The 23,163-nt window shown below is 49.4% G+C and overlaps 1 protein-coding gene across 1 annotated transcript in view; it reads left to right on the plus strand.

The window, feature by feature from the left end:
- The first annotated feature begins 703 nt into the window (after positions 1 to 703).
- The window catches only part of LOC135918255 (uncharacterized), a 61,017-nt gene continuing 38,557 nt past the window's right edge, over positions 704 to 23,163 (plus strand). The window contains exons 1-2 of the mRNA XM_065451923.2: positions 704 to 723; positions 4,993 to 5,096. Coding sequence (XP_065307995.2) covers positions 5,016 to 5,096 — 81 coding nt within the window. The 5' untranslated portion in view covers positions 704 to 723; positions 4,993 to 5,015. The remainder of the gene's footprint in view (positions 724 to 4,992; positions 5,097 to 23,163) is intronic.

The following is a 23,163-nucleotide window of genomic DNA, read 5'->3' on the forward strand; positions in this document are numbered from 1 at the left end:
ACCTGCATGCCCTTTGCATACCTATTGGGGCATTTATCGTGGCTTTCATTTATCTGGCACGTGCTTTGCCAGCGCTAGGTCAATTGTGCAGACAGCGACACCAAGAGGTTTATTTTCCTTTTGTGCAAACGAACGAGCCCACAGCGAGGCAGACTCGTATAAGTCGTAGATACCCGTAATAACGTCTAAGAGCTCGCCGGCTTCCTGGCTCCAATTCTTGCTGTTAGCAGTAGCAGCTGTCGCCAGACCGATTCATTACCGTCGCCAACGTTATTCAGAGACAGCTGGAGCTGGGAGCGCGAAGCGCGCGTTTCGTACACCAGGAAAATTTCGCACGGCGTTTGCTTTATGAGAAATGCAGCACGCACTTTGCTTCCCCTTCCTCCATAATTAGTGTCGATAACTCTGCACTCCTGGTAAAACAAATTATGTGCCTGGAGCAGACTGAGAAAACGAATGTTTTTCTGCTCTTTATGCGTGCGCAAGGGTTTGTGCGGGTAACGTCACCGAGTTTCCGCCATAAAAGAACAGAAAAACCACGTCCCTGGTAGCATTAAAGAGGGTGCCTTGAACAACGAAGCGTCTTGGTCGGCCTGTTCGAGCGCTGCGAAGAAATGAGGCTGCTTCAGAGAAGTGTGACTTTTTGTATTATTTTTATTATTATAGCGCCACCGGCTGCCGTATTTTGCTTCGAGAAACTGAATTTCTGCGGTACATCACTGAGTGAGTAATGCTGTTTCCCAAGCAAAGGTCCGCTCTCATTTGTTAACAAACGTAGTTTTATGATAGGCATAATAAGTTTTCAACTACCACGTTCACTTAAGACTTTAACGTGTTAAGCCACCATGACGCAAGACGTTTACGCTGCTAATAAGTAGCAATCGAATGTGCATCGCGTGCATTTTCTTCCATTTCCTCTGCTGTTTAGCAATGGCTGCGAGGCGTGTATTCGTAAATTAAAAAAGGCCTCACGACGTCTGTGTACGACTTACGTGATATTAGGCAGGTTTCTTGTGGAAACGCACACACACACAAACAGGCACACACGTCATACGCTTATGTATATATATGGATGGCGTAGAGGTAGAATACCCACCTCGCGTGCAAGAGGTCCGTGGTTTCAATCCCGGTGCCGGCAATTTTCCACCGGATTAAAAAAAAATATGCGTGTTAATTGATGAAATTGCATAAACAGGCCTGGAGTGTGGCCTGATCCTGGTGATCAGAACCGGTAACGCACTCCCTCACCAGAGCAGGATTGGTCACCCTGGTGCAGTACTTGGCCACAGCCTCCTATATGAACACAACAATGAAACCCCGGCCCTCAGTCCCCAGCAGCTTCGAAGCAACTGACCACGGTGGCGGTCAGACCTGCGACACAGCAGAGGGTGCTAAGAATCCCTGGTTCCGGACAGGCCGCCATTGGAATATGAACCTGGCAACGTTTAATGCTACAACGTTATCAAGTGAGGCGAGTCTAGCAGCGCTATTGGAGGAATTAGAGGGCAGTAAATGGGATATAATAGGGCTCAGTGAAGTTAGGAGGCCAAAAGAAGCATATACAGTACTAAAAAGCGGGCACGTCTTGTGTTACCGGGGCTTAGCGGAGAGAAGAGAACAAGGAGTCGGATTCCTGATTAATAAGAATGTATCTGGTAGCATAGAGGGATTCGATAGCATTAACGAGAGGGTGGCAGGTCTTGTTGTGAAACTTAATGAGAGGTAGAAAATGAAGGTTGTACAGGTCTACGCCCCTACATTCAGTCATGATGACCAGGAAGTCGAAAGCTTCTATGAAGACGTGGAATCGGCGATGGGTAAAGTCAAAACAAAATACACTCTACTGATGGGCGACTTCACTGCAAAGGTATGCAAGAAGCAGGCTGGAGACAAGTCAGTGAGGGAATATGGTATAGGGTCTAGAACTACCAGGGGAGAGTTATTAGTAGAGTTTGCAGAACAGAATAATATGCGGATAATGAATACCTTCTTGGTATCATACAAGATGTGGAAGTGCTCAGCAAGGTGCACCACAGTGACCCTAGGATGGTAAGAACTCGAAGTAGCCTAGACCTGAGGAGGGAACGGAAGAAACTGGTACATAAGAAGCCGATCAATGAGTTAGCGGTAAGAGGCAAAATAGAGGAATTCCAGATCAAGCTACAGAACACGTATTCTGCTTTAACTCAGGAAGAGGACCTTAGTGTTGAAGCAATGAACGACAATCTTGCGGACATCATTAAGGAGTGTGCAATGGAAGTCGGTGGTAACTCCGTTGGGCAGGATACCAGTAAACTATCGCAGGAGACGAAAGATCTGATCAAGAAACGCCAATGTATGAAAGCCTCTAACCCTACAGCTAGAATAGAACTGGCAGAACTTTCGAAGTTAATCAACAAGCCTAAGACAGCTGACATAAGGAAGTATAATATGGATAGAATTGAACATGCTCTCAGGAACGTAGGAAGCCTAAAAGCAGTGAAGAAGAAACTAGGAATTGGCAACTTAAGAATCAGATGTATGCGCTAAGACACAAAGCCGGCAATATCATTACTAGTATGGATGAGATAGTTCAAGTGGCTGAAAAGTTCTAGAGATTTATACAGTACCAGTTGCACCCACGACGATAATGGAAGAGGAAATAGTCTGGAGGCATTCGAAATCCTACAGGTAACGCCGGAAGAAGTCAAGAAAGCCTTGGGAGATATCCGAAGGGGCAAGCCAGCTGGGGAAGATCAGGTAACAGCAGATTTGTTGAAGGATGGTGGGCAGATTGTTCTAGAGAAACTGGCCACGCTGTATACGCAATGCCTCATGACCTCGAGCATACCGGAATCTTGGAAGAACGCTAATATAATCCTAATCCATAAGAATGGGGACGCCAAAAACTTGAAAAATTATAGACCGATCAGCTTACTGTCTATTGCCTACAAACTATTACCTAAGGTAATCGCAAACAGAATCAAGAACACCTTGATTCTGTCAAGCAAAGAACTTTGGTCAAGCAAAGGACGAGGCCGGATTCCGTGAGGGCTACTCAACAATAGACCATATTCACACTATCAATCAGGTGATAGAGAAATGTGCGGAATATAACCAACCCTTATATATAGCTTTCATTGATTACGAGAAAGCGTTTGCCTCTGTCGAAACCTCAGCAGTCATGGAGGCGTTACGGAATCAGGGTGTAGACGAGCCGTATGTAAAAGTACTGAAAGATATCTAAAGCTGCTGCAGCTGCTGCTGCTGCTGCTGCAGCCGCCGCCGCCGCCGCCGCCGCTGCTGCTGCTGCTGCTGCTGCTGCTGCGGCTGCGGCTGCCGCCGCTGCCGCTGCCGCTGCCGCTGCCGCCGCCGCCGCCGCCGCCACCGCTGCTGCTGTCGCGTCGAGACGTGGTTCAGAGCGTGAATATACATGGAAGGAGTGTGGCAGAAATTAAAAACGACCCGAGAAGCTTGTTGGGAGAGTTACACCGCGTCTCAGGTGTAGCAATGCCTTCTGGCACTCCCCGGATGTCGCTACAACACCCTGTTGACGGCTATAATTATCCGTGTCTCCCCACAGAAGCATTCGAGAAACTGCAGCACTTACCTCCAACGTCTAACCATTCAAAGGGGACGAGGATAGAGTGGCAGCAAGCAGGTATGGGAGAGCAGGTAGAGAAAGTGTACAACTGACTCAGCCACGAAATGAGTGAATAACAGTCACTCAAGGGACGGCGCGACAGGAAAGAGGCGACATGAGAAAGTGAAATCAGTCGGGGACAAACTGGATCAATTTAAATTTAAGGTGCGGTATGGCGCATTTCTGCTATTTCTGAAAGAATAAACATCAAGGAAATCTGTCAAGCGGACAACTGAGACATGACATGCAGTGACATGTACCATCAACTCACCACTCTCGTATTGCATAAACGCGAAAGAGAATAAACGTTCGCCATCAGCATCACCTCTAATTAACGTCAATCAAAGCAAACAGCACAGAACACTTCGCTAAGGGCGATTCACACATTGCCTGGGATCCGCATATTTTTGCGCGTTCTCTTACCGCTCCCCAATACGGTAGCAAACTCGGCACTGATCTGTTTGACGTCCCTGCCTTTCCTCTCCTTCCTTTCTCTATCTGTAGATGAGCAATTAGAATTGGAACACAGTACGCTGACGCCACCGTGAAATGTGCCTGATCAAGGACTATAAGAATCGCTGGTGAAAAGACGAATACGTCAGTATATGAACCCGAAGAGGCTGTTTAGGCTATCATGATGACATTTCATTCTTCTGCAGCGAAGCACTAGTGTGGCGCAGGAATTCATGCACCGGCAGCTCTGGTGCGTATCATGCTGCTTCTATGTTTTCCGTAGCGCTTTCTGGTCGAAGCTAACCAACTAGAATACTGAACTGGTATTAATCAATATGTTTATTTTATGGAGCATTCAACCGGTATGCGATGGACAGGCAAATGAAAATAATGAAGCAAATTTTAGTAGCATGCAAGAAGTTTATGGTTTTGTAGACTACAGTTGCGTTGGTTGGGTGGCTAAAGAATTTTATCGGAGAGCAAGAGGTCGCGGTTTCGGTGCCTTGCCGCTGAGGCTGCATGCCCTAGGCGTAAGATCCAAATATGGAAATGTAGTTAGACTTCAGTGCACGATAACGAGCTCCCAGTCATTTAAGTGGACAACAAGACCACGCGACCGCGTCCAGCGTAACCCTTGTGCTATTTGGAGAGGTTAAACCTCATAATTCGATGCGGAAGCAGTTCGTCAGAAATACTATATTTTCGTAAAGTAATTTACATCTATCTAGAACAAAATTATCTGCGGATGCCGAGCACGTGAGTGTTTACCAAAAGTCAAAGTGCCTCCCCAGGCTCGGTGTGTCAAGTAGACGGCGTGGTCTTTTCAATAGTGATGAAAACCTGAGCTTTCATCCTGCGAGTACGAGAAGTTAGTAATTAGCGCCGGAATAGTAAACATCGTTGTGTTCTTTCTCTAGATCCGTGGGAGGAAGGGAAGGCGATGAAGCTCGCCACAACACTGGTTCTTTCCTGTAAAGATCACTTCCTTGGTTTCAACTTGCCAGCGAAGATTGGCTTGAACGTACGTATCTGATCACGTATCTTTTCCTAACATTAAAATTATCACGATAGGTGATAACATTACGTAACATGGGGACCATTTTGAAATAGCGCGCAACGTGACGGCACAGCAGAAAGGAAGACTAACACAGGCACAAACTGACAACTGATTTTTATTCAAGCCAGACCCACAGGTATAATAACCACAAGCTACGCAGACGCACCGTTAGAAGGAAAAATGAAATCTGTCAGACAGGAAGTGATAAAACCAGGCGCGAAAGGAACCTTATTTTTTCATTGTACAGTGCAACCAAAATTTTGTTTATACTATCCTGACCTGCTTTTCTGACACACATGCCTCCAACGTTTCAAGAGCGGTTTTTTGCTTGCTCTTGCCTGGGATTTTCACGCTGCGGAAACATGGTTCACAAGTTGTGTATTCTCCGTTTTAGCTAGATTTCTTGCGAGCTCCCTGAGTCGGTCATTCATGCATCGCCCCGTGTGGTCGATGTAGACCTTTCCGCAGGATAGGGGGATGTCATACACGACGTTTTTGGGACACTCGACCAGACGCTATTCATTGTTCTTTTTACAGCCCACATTTTCACTGCACAGGTGACGCGACGGCTCAGCTGAGCTAGCTTATAGGGGGCTGAAGAAACTGGCGCGTTAAACTAAGCCACTTTTTTCAAGAATGTGTCACCTTGTGCCTGTAGGGAACTGCATCCGGGCTCCGAGTGCCCACCAGGTTCTCCGCCGCATTCTTGCAAACACCGCGTTTCATGTTCTTGAGGAGCGTTTGCGCTACTGGCACGACGGCAGACCCAGGGAAGCCAGCTGAAAAGGCCGTCCCAGTTGTAGATCAAAACTAGCTTGCACGTCGTGAATAGATGACTTGCGGAGCGCGGATTCCAAACAGTGTTGCAATGCCTCTCTTAATTATCTTAGAGTGAGCCGATTTGTGAAGGAGGAGCTCTTTTTATTCACGCAGGGAGTACGCCCAGCAGACGTTGCTTTTGCTGAACTTCTAGCGTAGATCTGAAAAGTGCAGCCTTCCTTTTTCTGGACGCTCATATGTCAAAGTCAGGCCTTTGCCGGCAGTGTTGAAAATCATCGATAACATACTTTTGCGCATGCTCATACGGCATCGAGCACTTTTTGTTAAAATAATTAAAAAGTACTCCCGACAACGAAAAACTTCAAGGACAGTGTCATTGTTAGTAGGAATAAAACGATCCTGTAAAGCGCGATCAATGGAAGATAAAAAGATGTGGCACAACACAGGCAGGAATCAATGCAAATGCATCTTTCCTGCAGACAAACCTGGCCGTTATATTTGATGAAAGTATTCTGTAGGTAAAATAATAAAAAACCAAAAGGTTCTCTACTGACATGTCGGCCGCATTTTCAAAAAGCTCTTCGATATCAACAGAGAAAGCAAAACAAATATCCTTATTGTCTTAAAGCAAACGCACCACATCACCTGAACGTTTGTGAGGAATGGGCCACCTAATTCAAGGTTATTCAAGACTCATCAAAGACTTACTAACACAATGCTGCCAAGTGCTCTTTTCGTTCACGATGGTACGGAACGGAGCATCGGGTTTATGCATGTTAACACTAAATAGAACCTGCAGTTCTGCACGTTCATTGTTTGTGATGTCTCTTGCGAGCCTTAGTAAATCTAAACGCTTGCAAAATTCTACTATACTCTCAATTCTTGTCCGATCTATTTTTTTTTTCAAACGAACGAAGTTCTTGTTGACGGCCAGAACAGCTTGTTCCTTGTACACGGTTCTTGTCAAGGCGGCAAAACCGCCTACCATATCTGCCTGCAGAACACAAAGGTAATTTTCCCTAAAGACTTTCACAACGTTTTTCAAATGGTCTTTGGCAAACCTAGGACCAGACTGTCTTATGTAGTTGGCAAGACTGTCAATCCCTTCCGAGAGGCAGAGTTCACGATCGTCCTGTGGGGCCTTCACTACAATCCGTCGTTTCAAGGCAATGAATTCATGGGGAGGAACAGAAGCCTTCAGTCCAAACATGGGGCCTTCCTCTAGGAGATGTCAAATATTGGAAGGAATGAAAGCTCCGCTCATTAGAATTAGGTTGGCATACGAGTTTTGGAATTCTTCGCCTTAGCTACGGTTCAAAGGATACGCCTTAGGTATAGCACCACCAAAGTTCCGTCAAACGCCTGGCTTCACGTTTCAGAGAGTATTGACTCTCCTCTAGCCATCCTGGGTACCAAGTAATAGTGGTAACCCTCAGCCAGTCGAAGTATAATCGTACTTGTCGCCAAAGTTCCGATCGCGAAACCTTTACCAGTCTTTTCACATGACCTCACGAAGGGGCAAGGTGACCAAGCAACGCATTTATTTCCAGTGGTGTGATGCCCTTCCTGACGTAGAATCCGAGATACCTTGAACGGCAGGTCGCTGGCACGATGTTCGTCAGGAGCTTGTGGACGTCCTCAAGATCCTTTATGCACGCATAGAAGGAAGAGCCCGATGCAGAATATTCTTTAAAAGAGTAGAATCTTGGGCTAGTTGGTGTTTTGACATGAGAAGTTAACCATCTTGAAATAGCGCAGAACGGGACGGTACAACAGAAAGGAAGATGGACATAGGCGGAAACACAGCAGCACTAATCAGCAGCATTCATGAGCAGTCGGATTCTCCGGAGCAGATTTGGCTATTCAAGGGAGATTGCCATATTTCGAACAGATTGCGCTGAGGCATTCACTCTGCGGTGTTATGCCGTCTGAGTAGGGCGGCACCCCGCTCGAACATGCTTTCTTGCTTTTCTATCTCATCTATTCGCTCAAGAATGTTATTCATTACTCGGTTTGCATACTCCGCTGCTTTTTTTTAAGATTTAGTATAGCGGAGTCACAGCATGGGCACCGAGTAACAAACGTAGCCGTCAAACGCAGTCGTTGGCAAGAAATCGGCGCCACCTTTGGTGAGAACCCTCCGCTAAGACAGCGGCTGCTGAACTGCAAGGCGCCTAATGAAACGTTTGTTGACAAATTTGGCAAGGACGCTCATACTAGGGTCACAGAAAAAGTGAACCGTTTCAAATGGCTCCCAGGGCAAAGTTTCGGGGTTCCACCGAAATCCCTATAATAGCATGTATGTTTTGAGGTTCTACGAAACGTGAGAGCCAATAGTCAACACAAAAGTATGTGAAACGAGGCCTCACTAGTACTCAGCGCAGTTGTGCCACTGTGGTATTTTCATTTGCGACAGCAAAAATTTGCACTTGCACGCGAAAGGCGAAGTATCGATTGCGATACAAAATTAGTCAACAGCTATACGAAGCATGGTGTGACGAGTGCGCAAGCATACGTAAACACATCTCACCCGATGACCCCGGAAACTCGCTGTCAAAACGCTTGGGTGAGAAAGCGCGGCAGCAGCAGCCATCGCATAACCTTCGTGCTGCCTCTCACTTCAACGCGAACGAAGCGTTGAAAACACGGCGCACACGAAGCTATAAGCTCTCGGTCCACTCTGTCCGCATCGCAGATCGCTTTCAAGACAGGGCCCACGTAGCCGTGCTCTGCTCTCCCCCCGGTCAATGGCGCATGACGGAAGACGGCACGCTTCCTGCCCGCTTCCGCTCCTTGCGCGCGCGAGATTCATGCACCGTCGCCAGCTCACCCTCGCACGCTTTCACTCGCACAAACAGCATACGGTACGTGGCGACGATGTTATCCCCTTTGAAGTTAATGCGCAACAGCACAGCGACAACGACGCCAGAAATGCACCTGGAGTGTCAATATAATTTCTATCGCAACAAAATGTGAACACTCGTCGTGCCATCCCGCTGTCCACGGTGCATTCGTGACCTGCGCGTGGAGGGTGCCCAGAAACGCGGAGACCGTTTAGTTGCACAAATCGCGAAGCGAATCGACGAACCGTCAACGCTCCACTCAATAGATTCGGGGGAAGGGAAGACCAGCATTGTTCCATCCCCGGATCAATCAAATCAAATCAAGCAAAGGGGACTTTTATTTCTGCTTGGTAAATGAAAAAAGCTGCAAATGGCAACTTTACTAAGCTCCGGCATCCCACAAAGTCCAGCAGCAACTTAGCCGCGGTATACTCCTGAATATTATGTGTGTATGAAGCAAACAAACATACTTAATCAAAAAACATATACATTGAGACAAATAACCTTTAAATACTTAATGGAGAAGCAGAACGGATTTTTTCTCGTAATACAACGTCGAAATACCTGACACACAGGATCAATACAACATACAACTATAAAGATCTGAAATAAAGAAAACTTCTCGTAATACTTGAGGTTGAAAGATCTAAATTATAAAATCAAAACATAAGAGGCAACGAAAAAGTTCGCCTTTTGCTCTCACATCTAAAATAAGTAACCTCAGATCCTAGAAATAATAAAGATCAAGGAAAGAGGGATTTTATGACGTATAATAATATGTTTCCATCACCAAAACTAAATGGCGTTCGAGAAAAACAAGACAACCAATCACAAAAACAATGCCCTACAAATACAAATGACAGCACTCCGCGACTGCTGCAATAAATTACACGCAGTGTTCCTGAAACTATGCAAGCAGCAACCGGCAAACCACTTATGGGCATGGGAGCTCAGTCGTATGTTGAAATGATCAGAACAAATAAAACGTGGCCATGGATACAGTCTCAAGGATTATGCCAAACTGGGCAAATTTGTTTAAAAGCGCATTTTTTGTTTAAGAGCGCATATTTGTTTAAGAGTGCTAGAGATTGATTTCCATAATTTCTGCGGCACAATCACTGGAACCAATGATCCCGAGTTTTCGTGTTGTATAAGTAGTGTCGCTTTGCTAAACGAAAGGAACTAATGAAGTCATTGTTGTTGGTTATGATGGCGAAACGATTCTACAGGAAAGGGGAATGCGTAGATAAATTGGACTTTTAGTATAATAAATGCTGTAAAATCAGTAGATGTATGGGTCGCACATGAAACGTTAGCAATTGCGTGAACTGCACTTTTTTGACATTGACTGAGTTTTTTAATGTTATCTATTGACGTATTGCCCCTACAAGGTGGCAGTAATTAAGTGTTGATAAAAATAATCGATTATAAATCAAACGTTTACCTTTAATATTTGATGGTTTTAATTAATCAGTCCAACGACACAATTTACCTTGTTGCAGTTATTTTCCACTTCCGTGTTCCAAGATAGAGTTCCTGATGCTGTAACTAATTAAATATGGGGTTTTACGTGCCAAAACCACTTTCTGATTATGAGGCACGCCGTAGTGGAGGGCTCCGGAAATTTCGACCACCTGGGGTTCTTAAACGTGCACCTAAATCTAAGTACACGGGCGTTTTCGCATTTCGCCCCCATCGAAATTCGGCCGCCATGGCCGGGATTCGATCCCGCGACTTCGTGCTCAGCAGCCCAACACCATAGCCACTGAGCAACCACGGCGGGTCATGCTGTAACTCGCAACGCCTTAATCTCGTTAACAATGTTAACTAATTACATTATTATCAAGATATCACGTTTATGTCAATTCAACGACTGTGTGTTTAGTGCGAAAAAAACATAGCCTGTGTTTTTTTTTATTATTCATTGTGAAGCAGTTTCTTCTTGAGCAAATTAATACCTATGCAAAGCATCCTTTGCTAAATACAGCAACCAATCGGGCTTTATACCTTTGAAACAAAGAACTGCTATATCATCGGCATAGCCAAGCATTTACAATTTTTAAAAGCGAAAAATAATGTCATTTATATAGAACAGCGAACAAGAGCGGCCCGAATATGCTACCGTGAGAGACTCCAGTGATGATGTTCTTATACTTTGAATTGAAAAAACAGCTTGAGACAAACTGACTTCGGTACTGTAAATATAAATGCAGAGGGTCGTTCGCCTTTCCGCGCATACCATATTTGTCTAGTTTATAAAATAATAGATTATGCTGCACGCACTCAAAAGCTTTCGAGAAATCATTTTACACACCTAAAACAAGGTTTTGTTTTCACAGGCATCAATGACAAATTCTTTTTAATCAAGAAGGGCTTTTCCGTAGATCTGCCTTTCAAAAAACTGTAGTGTGCCATGCAAATTAAAGAGTTTTTGTTAAAAGAGCCAGAAGGTCGCATGTGCACAAGGAGGAGGAGGAGCAACATTTATTAAAAAGAAAGGACAAGCAGGTGTCTTTCTGCTTGTGCGGGAGGCGCCCTTAGTCCAGGGCTCCTGCGGCTCTTGCTGTCTCCCGGGCCCGCCGCACCAGTTGCTACTGGTTACGAGGGTCCAAACTAGTCAGCACGGCCTCCCACTGCTCGGGTGTGGGGTTGGGTATTAGCGGGGCCGCCTTCACGTTGGGGCTCGCTTATGTGGTGTGATACAGGGACGCGTATTCATTACAACGGGGACATTTGTATGAATATAGTGTAGGGTGTATTGCGTTTAGTCTGCTTAAATGGGGGTATGTGTTGGTTTGTAGTTGTCGCCATGTTACGGCATCTTCACGTGAGAGGGTCTTGTGCGGAGGCGGGTATTGTCATCTGTTCAATATGTGGTGTTGTAGTATGGCGTTGTGTTATAAAGGTACGGGCTCCATGGATGTGGTCGTATCCCTCTCTTGTGGCGCCCGGGAGGCATGAGCTCGGGCTACAGCGTGCGCACGCTGATTTCCACGGCGGGACTCGTGTCCTGGAGTCCACACTATTTCAACGTCCGGGAATTGGGAGGCTTGTTTGAGGAGTCGGTGGGTGATTGAAGATATTCTGCCTCTCGCGTAGCTACGGCAAGCTGCCTGGGAGTCAGTAATAATTGTGACGTACTCGTTGGTTGGACTTGAGGTGATGGCCAAGGCGATGGCTGTCTCCTCCGCTACGAGGGCGCTGGCAGTGCGGACCGTCATCGAGACCCCCTCTTGTAGGTTATGGTCGACAACGCTGGCCGTCATGGCTGCTTTTTGGGGGTACTGCGTGGTATCTGTGTATAGTGTGCTGGGGAGACTGCCATATTTGGTCTCTAAAGTCTTTGCACGAGCTTGGCGACGACCGGCATGATGTTCCGGGTGCCTGCTTCTGGGGATAGGGGCCAACTTTATCTGCTCCCGGAAGTTGGGGACCAGATCGATTGCTTTTTCGTGGCCTTTGCCGTGTGGGGGGTGGCCTAGGCGCGCTGGGACTGTTCTTCCTGTTGTTGTCAGGGCTAGGCGTTCTCGTTGGCTTGGGAGGTGGGCGTCTATAATTTCTCTTATTGTATTATGGACTCCAAGGGCTTCAAGCTTGAGTGTTGCTGTTGTCGGTGGTAGGCCGAGTGCTTGCTTGTATGCTTTCCGAAGACGTACATCTGATTGATCTATCTCCTTGGGAGTGAGGGGTAAGTACTGTTTGATCCGCACCGATGGCACCGGCTGTTGGAATTTCAGCGCTGCCACCAGCTGTCGGAACCTCAGTGCTGACGCCCGTTATTGCAACTGGGTCGCAAGCCCCAAGGGTAGCGTTGGCCTGGCGGCCTGGAGCACACTGGAAGCATCCGAAGGTCCCAGCAAAGCATGAGGCGACTGCTAACAGAACAACTTGTTTATTCTAGCATCGCAAAGAGCGGGCGGTCAGGTCGACCGAAGTAGAGAGACGGGAGAGCACGTTACTCAACAGCAGAAATCGGAGCCTCTCTCCTGGCGTCCGGGGGCAGCTGCTCTTATACTCTCGGAGTTGAGGGCAAGAGGGAAGGTCACGGGACTAGGTCACATGACGGTGGCGACGGACGGACTGAGAGACACGTTGGGACAAGGAGGTGACGCATCAGCCGGGCCGGCGCCGGTCAGACCTCCTCGCTTCACACTGGGGGAGCTCCTCTCCCCGGCTGCCGCGCTTTGACAAGCGTGGGCACACACACACACACGCACACACAAAGACACGTGGCACTGAACATGCCGGGACGCGCTCGGCGGGGATGCGTCGCGGCCGCTCCGAACGGGCCAAAATGTCCGCCGCTTTGAACGAAGCTCCGGCGTACGTTGCATCCGCGCTGGCTTTACCGCGCGTCGTAGGCGAAACGTAACAGACCGCCCCGCCGGGGGAGGGAGATCCCGATGGTCAGGGGACTGCATCCGCTGTCCGGAGGGATGTCGCTCGATGATGCTCATAACCGAAGTCGGTCTTCCCTCGGCGTTTCTTGAGCGCAGCGCACCGAGAAGGCCTCGTTCTCACGTTCAGGTTCACACAGGACACTGCAAAGTGACTTCAGGAGAGTTGCCATTTTTGTTCTCTTTCCCAGCAAGCGTTAGAACTGCGCCGAAACTCAGCCGCTCAGTCAGCAAGCACGGCACAACCCTCACTAAGCCATGCCAGGCTCTTTCCCCTTTTATACTACTGCCTAGTTCCTTACAGTAGTCTATAGCAGCACTCAGAACGCGTCCACAAATCGGAAAATTGCACTAGAAAGCACATCATCACTTTGAAACACTACACAAAAGCAATATGTTAAAAATCCTGCCTCAGGAAGAAAAACATCAATAACAAACAATTTTGAGGCTGATTCCCACGTTAGGGGCTTCGACTTAAGCCATCGGCGTTACCGTTGAGACTCCCCTTTTTGTAACGCACCTCAAAGGAATATTGTTGCAAAGCGAGGCTCCAGCGCAGGAGGCGGCCATTTTTGGGAGAGATGGTCTGCAGCCATTGGAGAGGGCAGTGATCCGTCTCAATTATAAACCTCGAGCCGGCTAGGTAGCATGACAATTTCTGAACGGCCCACACGAGACACGCACACTCTTTCTCGGTGGCGCTGTACGCCTGCTCACGACTGGTCAGCTTACGACTAGCATACAGGACGGGGTGTTCTACTTCTCCATTTTCCCGTTGGCACAGTACAACGCCCATGCCTCGCTCACTAGCATCGCACTGAACAACGAACCCTTTTGTGTAGTCGGGCGATCGTAGCACGGGCTGGCTTGTTAGGGCGCTCTTTAGGGCGCTAAAAGCTCTTTCCTTTGTCTCGTCCCAGACGACTGTTTGCGGCTCTGTCTTTCTTAGAGCATCCGTCAGGGGAGCCGCGATATCAGAGTACCTGGGGATGTACCTCTGATAGTAGCCGGCGACACCTAAGAACGACCGAATATCGGTCTTCGTGCGCGGTTGCGGAAAGTCTCGCACAGCGGCCACCTATATTTCAGACGGGCGGCGACGACCCCGACCAATCACGTGACCAAGGTAGACAACCTCGGCCTGTGCTAACTGGCACTTGGGAGCCTTGACTGTCAAGCCCGCTTCGCGCAGGCGGGTTAGCACTGCCCGCAAGTGTGCCATATGCTCAGACCAGGATGCGGAGAATATCGCTACGTCGTCTAAATACGGTAAAGCGAATTCTTGCTGTCCCCGCAACACTTTATCCATGAGGCTTGAAAAACAGTATGGCGCGTTCTTCAAACCAAAACTCAACACTTTAGGACGGAATGTTCCCATTGGTGAAATGAACGCCGCATACCTACTAGCCTCTTCTGTAAGTGGAACCTGCCAATAACCCCTGACAAGATCTAGGGTGGAAATAAACTGAGCGCTACTAACTTTCTCAAGGCGCTCCTCGATGTTAGGGATCGGATAAATTTGATCTTTAGTTATGGAATTTAGCCTGCGGTAGTCGACACAAGGACGAGGTTCCTTGCCCGGTACCTCAACTAAAATCAAAGGGGAGGTATAATCACTCTCACCCGCCTCAATAACACCGAGCTGTAGCATCTTCTTTACCTCAGCCTCCATAATATCGTGCTGGCGGGGTGACACCCGGTACGCCTTGGATCGTACTGGCTCTGGGGAGGTAAGTTCTATATCATGGGTAAGGACAGAAGTCCTACCAGGCCTCTCAGAGAACTGACCTTGAAACTCTTGTAAGAGCTGGCGCAGTTCGGTTTTCTGCTCAGGCGACAGCGGTGCTTTACTGATTAAGTCACTAATGACTTGATCGGTGTCTTCCCTGTTCGTCACTGAGCCTAGTCCCGGAAGCTCGACCGGAAGTTCTTCGGGAGCGTTTACCATCATACACACTACTGCTTCCCGTTGCTTATAGGGTTTGAGCAGATTACAGTGGTAAACTTGCTGTGCTTTCCGTTTTCCTGGCAGACTGACCACGTAGTTGACGTCCGACAGTTTTTGAACAATCCGGGCTGGGCCCTCCCACTGCACGTCGAGTTTGTTTTTTAGCGATGTGCGCAATATCATGACATCATCGCCCACCTCAAAACGACGGGCCCTGGCTGTCCGATCATAATAAACCTTGGCCCTCTGCTGGGCCTTTGCCATTGCTTCACCTGACAACTCCTGTGCCCTTCTTAAGCGTTCGAGGAGCCTAAGCACGTACTCCACCACGACTGGGTCGTCGCCCCTGCCTTCCCATGATTCTCGAAGCATGCGAAGCGGAGACCGAAGCGAGCGACCGTACACCAGCTCAGCTGGCGAAAACCCCGTAGCCGCATGCGGCGCGGTCCGTAATGCAAACATCGCCCCAGGCAGACACAGCTCCCAGTCAGTTTGATGTTCAAAACACAATGCTCTCAACACGCGCTTCATGACGGAGTGGAGCTTCTCAACGGAATTCGACTGGGGGTGGTGCACTGAGCTGTGTAGCAGCTTTACCCCGCACCTTTCGAGAAAGGCTGTCGTCAAAGCGCTAGTAAACACTGTGCCCTGATCTGATTGGATTTCCGCAGGAAAACCAACTCGCGCAAATATGGACAGTAGTGCATTGACTATCTCAACTGAGCTGAGTTCTTTAAGCGGCACTGCTTCAGGGAACTTTGTCGCTGGGCAGATCACAGTCAAAATGTGTCTGTACCCCATGGCTGTTACCGGCAGAGGTCCCACTGTATCAATAACGAGCCGTCTAAAAGGCTCCGTAATGATAGGTACCAACTTCAACGGCGCCCTCGATTTGTCCCCTGGTTTGCCCACCCGCTGACAGGTGTCGCATGTCTTCACAAAGTGGTCTGCGTCCCGAAAACACCCTGGCCAATAGTACTCTTGCAAGAGACGGTCCTTAGTTTTCTTAACTCCTAGGTGTCCGGACCACGAACCACCATGAGACAAGCGCAACAGATCCTGACGGTAGCACTGAGGCACGATCAGCTGATCGAACTCCACTCCCCTGCGGTCTACATACTTCCGGTACAGGACCCCACCTCTTTCCACAAAGCGAGCATTTTTCTTGGCGATACCTTCCTTGACAATGCAGCGTATGTTTTCTAGGCTGCCATCCTTCTTTTGCTCGGCTATCAAAGCCGACCGGCTGACTTTTAGCAACCTATTAAGTCCGTCTGACGTAGGCGCGATGAGCAAATCTTCAGATAGCTCTTCTAACTTTCCCGTGTCGGGCATTTCCTCTCCAGTATCTGGTGCCTTTAACGCTACAGACTCAGTTTTATTCAGTTCGGGCGTGCTCTGAATATCAGCTTGCTGCGCCTCTGACCCTTTTTCATTGCTCGACAACGTCGGCCCCGCAACTACCGCCTTTGCAGCGAGCTCCCGAACCTTCGATCTGGTTAAGGCCTGAACGCTAGCCTCACCAAACAAAAGCCCCTTCTCGCGCAGGAGGTGATCGGACCTGTTCGAAAATAGGTACGGGTACTGGGGGGGCAGCATAGATGACACTGCCGCCTCCGTCTCAAGTGCTCCGAAAGGACCTTCAATAAGCACTTTTGCTACGGGCAGACACACGCTATGAGCTTCCACGGCTTGTTTGATCCATGCGCACTCGCCCGTGAACATATCGGGTTCTACGTAAGAGGGGTGAACTACATCCATGGTAGCTGCGGAATCGCGAAGCACTCGGCACTCTTTCCCGTTCACGAGGAGGTCTCGCATGTAAGGCTCGAGAAGCTTCATGTTCTCGTCAGTGCTGCATAACGACAAAAACACGACTTTTGTTTTTGTTTCCGGACACTGCGCCGAAAAATGACCCGGCTTCTGACACGTATAACACACGCGCGCTTGCCTCGCCTCGAACCGCTTTCTGCGTTCGGCTTCGGCTGCCGCCGTCTCCTTACGTTCGGTCGGACTGCTTTCACTCGCGTCCGCACTACGCGTGTCCCCCTTTGCTCTCATGGGCGTGAACTTCGGCCTCTCAAACTTGGAGCCAAATTCACCCTTTTGACCGTCCTTAGCTCCGCGAGCCCGACGCGTCACAAACTCTTCGGCTAGCTCAGCGGCTCTAGCCACCGTACTAACGTCTGGCCTATCCAAGACCCAGTAGCGCACGTTCTCAGGTAACCGACTATAAAACTGTTCTAGCCCGAAACACTGCAGAACTTTCTCGTGGTCACCAAACGCTTTCTCTTCTTTGAGCCACTCCTGCATGTTTGACATTAGCCTGTAGGCAAACTCTGTATATGACTCACTTTTGCCTTTCTCATTTTCTCGAAACTTCCGACGGAACGCCTCCGCAGACAGCCTGTACTTTTTTAGCAGACTCGATTTCACTTTGTCGAAATCCTCTGCCTCCTCTCTATCCAAGCGAGCGACTACGTCGGCCGCCTCGCCGGGTAACAAAGTGAGCAAGCGCTGTGGCCACGTTTCCCGAGAGAACCCCTGCTTCTCGCACGTTCGCTCAAAGTTAACCAGGAACAAACCAATGTCCTCTCCAAGCTTAAACGGCCGCATCAGGTCAGTCATTTTAAACAATACTCGTTCTCCTGCAACGTGTGCCTGATTTCCATTACGAGCGCGTTCCATCTCTACCTCGAGACGCTTCATTTCTAAAGCGTGTTGACGGTCACGCTCTTCTTTTTTTTCTTGTTGCTCTCGCTCTCGTTCTATCTGTTTCTCTTGTTGCTCTCGTTCTATCTGTTCTTTACGTTCACGCTCATCTTTCTCTTGTTTCTCTCGCTGTTGCTGTTCTTTAAGTTCGCGTTCCTGTCTTTTTGCCGTCTCCCTCTCCTCAATGGTCTCAAGGCATTCCGACAGCTCGTCATCCTCAGCTCCTAACTCAAGAATAGCCCTTAGCAGTTCTGGTTTTCTGAGTTTGTCTGAGACATCCAGACCCAACTCTCTTGCAAGCTCCAACAATTTCGGTTTGCGCAACGACTTCAAATCCATGGCTGCTCTGAATGCTGCTTTCTCTACTGCCTACTATTGTCTTGCCGCAAACTAACCCGGCAGCAACGACAACCACAATTACCAGCTCTGTTTCTGACACTAACAAAAGCCTGGCAAAACTCAGAAGAAGAAAGTCCCGCACTCACCAAACCTCGCAGCCAAGAATTCAGCGCAGTCGTTCCGCTGCAGGCAACCAGTCATCACACAGGGCTCGTTGCACTGCTCCCGGATGGTCGTTGTGCTGCTCAGCATACAGTCAACCGCATATCTTCGCTGCTGGCCTCCGTTGTCGCGATCTCACCGCTGGCAACCAGATGTTTGATCCGCACCGATGGCACCGGCTGTTGGAATTTCAGCGCTGCCACCAGCTGTCGGAACCTCAGTGCTGACGCCCGTTATTGCAACTGGGTCGCAAGCCCCAAGGGTAGCGTTGGCCTGGCGGCCTGGAGCACACTGGAAGCATTCGAAGGTCCCAGCAAAGCATGAGGCGACTGCTAACAGAACAACTTGTTTATTCTAGCATCGCAAAGAGCGGGCGGTCAGGTCGACCGAAGTAGAGAGACGGGAGAGCACGTTACTCAACAGCAGAAATCGGAGCCTCTCTCCTGGCGTCCGGGGGCAGCTGCTCTTATACTCTCGGAGTTGAGGGCAAGAGGGAAGGTCACGGGACTAGGTCACATGACGGTGGCGACGGACGGACTGATAGACACGTTGGGACAAGGAGGTGACGCATCAGCCGGGCCGGCGCCGGTCAGACCTCCTCGCTTCACACTGGGGGAGCTCCTCTCCCCGGCTGCCGCGCTTTGACAAGCGTGGGCACACACACACACACGCACACACAAAGACACGTGGCACTGAACATGCCGGGACGCGCTCGGCGGGGATGCGTCGCGGCCGCTCCGAACGGGCCAAAATGTCCGCCGCTTTGAACGAAGCTCCGGCGTACGTTGCATCCGCGCTGGCTTTACCGCGCGTCGTAGGCGAAACGTAACAGTACGGGGCAGCGTAGGCAATGCGGCTGATTATCAGGGCCTGCACGAGCTGTATTATGTCGTCTTCTTTTAGTCCGTAGTGTTTCGTTGTGATACGGCTGACCATTCGCATGATTTGGAAGGTGGTCTGCTTGAGACGTTGAATGGTGTATGCGCCTCCGCCGTCCTGTTGTATGTGGAGTCCGAGTATGCGGACGCGGTTTACTGTGGGTATTTCTTTGGCGTCGAGGGTGATGTGATGTGGGGTAGTTCATTGAGTTTCCTTCGTGATTTCTGTCGAACGACTAATAGCTCTGACTTCTCGGGGGAGCACCGGGGACAACTTGTTTTTGCATATTGCTGGACGACGTCGGTCGCTTGTTGAAGGGCGTCTTGTTTCTCTCCATCGGAACCAGTGGTGGTCCAGATGTGATGTCATCGGCGTATATTGCATGCCTGATTCCTGGTATTGCGTGGAGTTTGTCAGGTAATTTTATCATAGCAATATTGAAAAGGGTGGGTGATAGAACAGCACCTTGTGGGGTACCTTTGTTGCGAGTAGGTGACGTCAGGGTTCTGAGTGAACCAATGACTATTGTGGCCGTGCGGTTGCTTAGAAAGGCGCGTATATAATTGTAAGTATTACGACCACAGTTCGTGAGGCTTAGGTTTGTAAGGATGGTATGGTGAGCCACATTGTCGAAAGCGCCTTTGAGATCGAGTGCTAAAATCACTCCGGTGTTGTGCGGTGAGATGTGTTCAAGGACATGTTCCTTCAGCTGAAGAAGGATGTCGTGGGTAGAAAGGTGGGGCCGGAATCCAAACTTTGCTTCGGGAAAGAGGTCGCTGGATTTCAGGTAAGGCTGAAGCCGGTTCAGAATGACATGTTCCAGAAGCTTGCCTGGCATGAAGTCAGTGATATCGGTCTCATATTTTCTAAGCTGGAGAGCTTGCCTGGCTTAGGAATGATTATGATGTCCGCGTGCTTCCAGTCTGCTGGTATCGTACCCGCTTCCCAATGATGATTAAAGAGGTCAGTAAGAGACTGAATGCTGCCACCCTCCAGATTGCGCAGGAGCTTGTTATTTATTTTGTCCTTGCCTGGGGTGGTGTTTCGTGTGAGTGCATGGAGTGCTTGTTGCACCTCAGTGATAGTGATCGGCTTGTCGAGGTCGTAATTGTCGATCCCGCTGTAGGGTGGAGGTTGTCCTTGTGCGGGTTCGAAATCGCCTAAGTACCGCGCCCGCAACTCCTCCAGGATTTCGTCATCAGAACCCGGATGGTTGTGGAGGATACGTTGAATTGTTTGCTGGCTAATTGCCTTGCTTTGTGTAGGGTCAAGAAGATGGCGTAGCAGCGACCATGATTTGGCCGTGCTAACGTTACCCTGCAACTTGTTGCATAGTTGTCGCCAGTTGTGACGGGTGAGCTCCCCAGCATAACATTCCGCGGTTGCCGTGAGTTTCGCTATGCGTAGCTTCAATTTACGATTATGTTTTTGGCGCTTCCATCTCCTAACAAGGCCTCGACGTGCTTCCCAGAGGTGAAGAAGGTGCGGGTCTACGGCCGGTATGTCTGTGGTGAGTGCGATCTGTTTTGAATGTCTGGCTACGTCTTGTTGGAGCTCTCGTACCCACTGCTCGAGATCCGTAATACCGGTTGAGGAGTCATCCGCTCGGTCTTTGCGAAAAGCTGTCCAATCTGTGAGTGTTGTCTTTTTTATCGGGTGGCGTGCATGTGTAACGTTCAATGTGGTGGCAAGTATGCAGTGGTCACTGCCCAGAGTTTTCCACGTGTTGTGCCAGGCAGCTTGCTGTATTCCTTTAGTGAGTGTGAGGTCAGGGCATGTATCTCGGGAGACGCTGTTTCCTAGACGTGTGGGGTATGCGGGGTCTGTGAGGCTGGTGAGACGGTGCTGCTGTATGGTGTACTGGAGTGCAGTGCCTTTTGATGTGGCTGTCGTGTAGCCCCTTGCCTGAGGAGCCGCGTTGAAGTCGCCTACAATCAGCAGACGATTATTTTTGGCTATGCCAATCGCTTTAGACATCAAGTAGTCGAACTTGGCCTGCTTCTGCTTGGGTGGGCTGTATATATTCAATATGAAAAGGCTCTTTCGGCCTCGTTGGAGCGGCAGGATCTCAATTAGGGAATGATCTACATCACTGCCATCTATTGTGTGTTGTGTGGTTGTGAGCGTTTTAGCTGTAAGTGTGGCCATGCGGCTTTCAGGCGTGGTGGTATGTGTGTTGTAGCCAGATTGAGTTGGGTGTGTGCATGTTTCCTGTGGTGCGATTACGCTTGGTGTCGTATTGGCGTTACTTATGTACTGTCTTAGTGACCCTTGCTTGCCTTTGTAGCTGCGACAATTCCATTGCCAGATTATGAGTGAGTTTTCGTTCCTGTGGTTGGTTTTGCTATTCATCCTGACTGAAGGGTGGATCGGCAGGGTGTCCCTGCCCTACATCCTGTTCTACTAGTGTTCTAACTTTCTTGCGTCGCTGATCTTTTGCGAGCCGTGTTTCTTCAATAACACTTGCCAGTTGCTGGATGCTTTGTTGCATTGCTAGGAGCTGCCGTTGCAGTACATCAACTTTCTCCTCGACTTGTGCGATTTCTGCCGGTTTTGCTGATTCCGCGAGAATCATCGGTTCAGAACGTTCTGGAAATGATGGCATTGAGGGTGCGGTAATTGGTGTGGAATGCTGAGTGGCAGCACGAGTGGCGTATAGTTCTGCAATCTGAGTGCGAAGTTTGTTGTTTTCTTCATGAAGGCGTTTGTTTTCTTCTCTGATGGCCTTTAGCTCAGCTAGAATTTGCAGTTGAGCATCAGTATTGTTTATGGGTGAAGAATTGTGTGGGGTGGGTGCTGTGTGTAGACGCGATGAGAGGGTGTTGTCTTGGTGGGCTGTGTGAGAGGGAAAAAGCTGTGCTGACCAGCTCATGGCTTGTGATCCCGGTACAGCAGGTCCGCTGAGGTTCCGGGTCCCTCCTTGTTGGTTCTGCGAGCAGGAGCGAGACCTAGAGCGGGAACGCCTCCGTTGCTGGTCTGTACGTGACCGAGACTTCGACCGTGAGTAGTCCCGGCGGCTGGTCCTTTGGGATGCTGAAGATGCCTTCTTCAGTCGATCAGGGCACTCCTTGGAAGCCATAGGATGAGGCCCCTGGCATAAGGCACACCGTGGGTGACAGGGGTGGTCCTGAGTGGGGTTCCGTGTACCACACTAGGGGCATACGATTGCTTCTGGAGTTGGGCATACATCGGTCCGGTGGTCGACTTGTGGCAGATGCGGCAGAAATGCGTGGTTGGTCGGTATGGTTTGCATCGCACTTCACCGCTGTAGTATCGCACGTAGAAGGGTACAGCCTTGCCAGTGAATGTGATCACTGCCGCAGTGGTTTTTCCGAGCATACGGGCATGTAAGATTTCTCGGCCAGGTGCATAGAGTCCGTTAAGGAGGACTTCTGTGGGAGTTCCTGCGGGAATACCGTGAATGACCCCTTTGACGGAGCTGTCGCGTGCCGCCACGTATGCCGTGACTGCAAATTCTCGACCGCCCAGGTGAATTGTAGAGATGCGACGGATGCTCATAGCTAGCTCTTCGTTTGGTGTGCTAGCATTAGCAATAGCAATAGCGATGTTTTGTACTGGGTCAATTCTTACAGTAAGGGTCCGTACGTGCTCAGTAGTGGGGTGCTGCCATGCCAGCTTGATGCCTTCAGCAACCTGTGACGTGGTCCAGGTGGCAAGGTTGAGTCCTTCTCGGGGGCGGGTGATTACCTTGAGGTCTTTTGGGGTAGCGGTGGGAGTCGGGCTTGTCGGGAAAACGATGGGTGTCGGGGTTGGAGGGGTGGATTGGTAGGAGTCGATGTTTTCTTCCGACCGTACTTAACAGTGAGCCAGTCTCCGCCGGCAGGTTCATCAGGAATTGGGATTTGTGCGTGCTCGAGATTCATCTCGGTGCCATCATTGGTGGCCATTGGTGCGCCGAACTGGACCAAGGTCTTCGGCTAGACCGTACCCGTCGTTAGGCTTAGCTGGGC

Source organism: Dermacentor albipictus, chromosome 2, assembly GCF_038994185.2.
Source record: "Dermacentor albipictus isolate Rhodes 1998 colony chromosome 2, USDA_Dalb.pri_finalv2, whole genome shotgun sequence".
NCBI lineage: Eukaryota > Metazoa > Arthropoda > Arachnida > Ixodida > Ixodidae > Dermacentor > Dermacentor albipictus.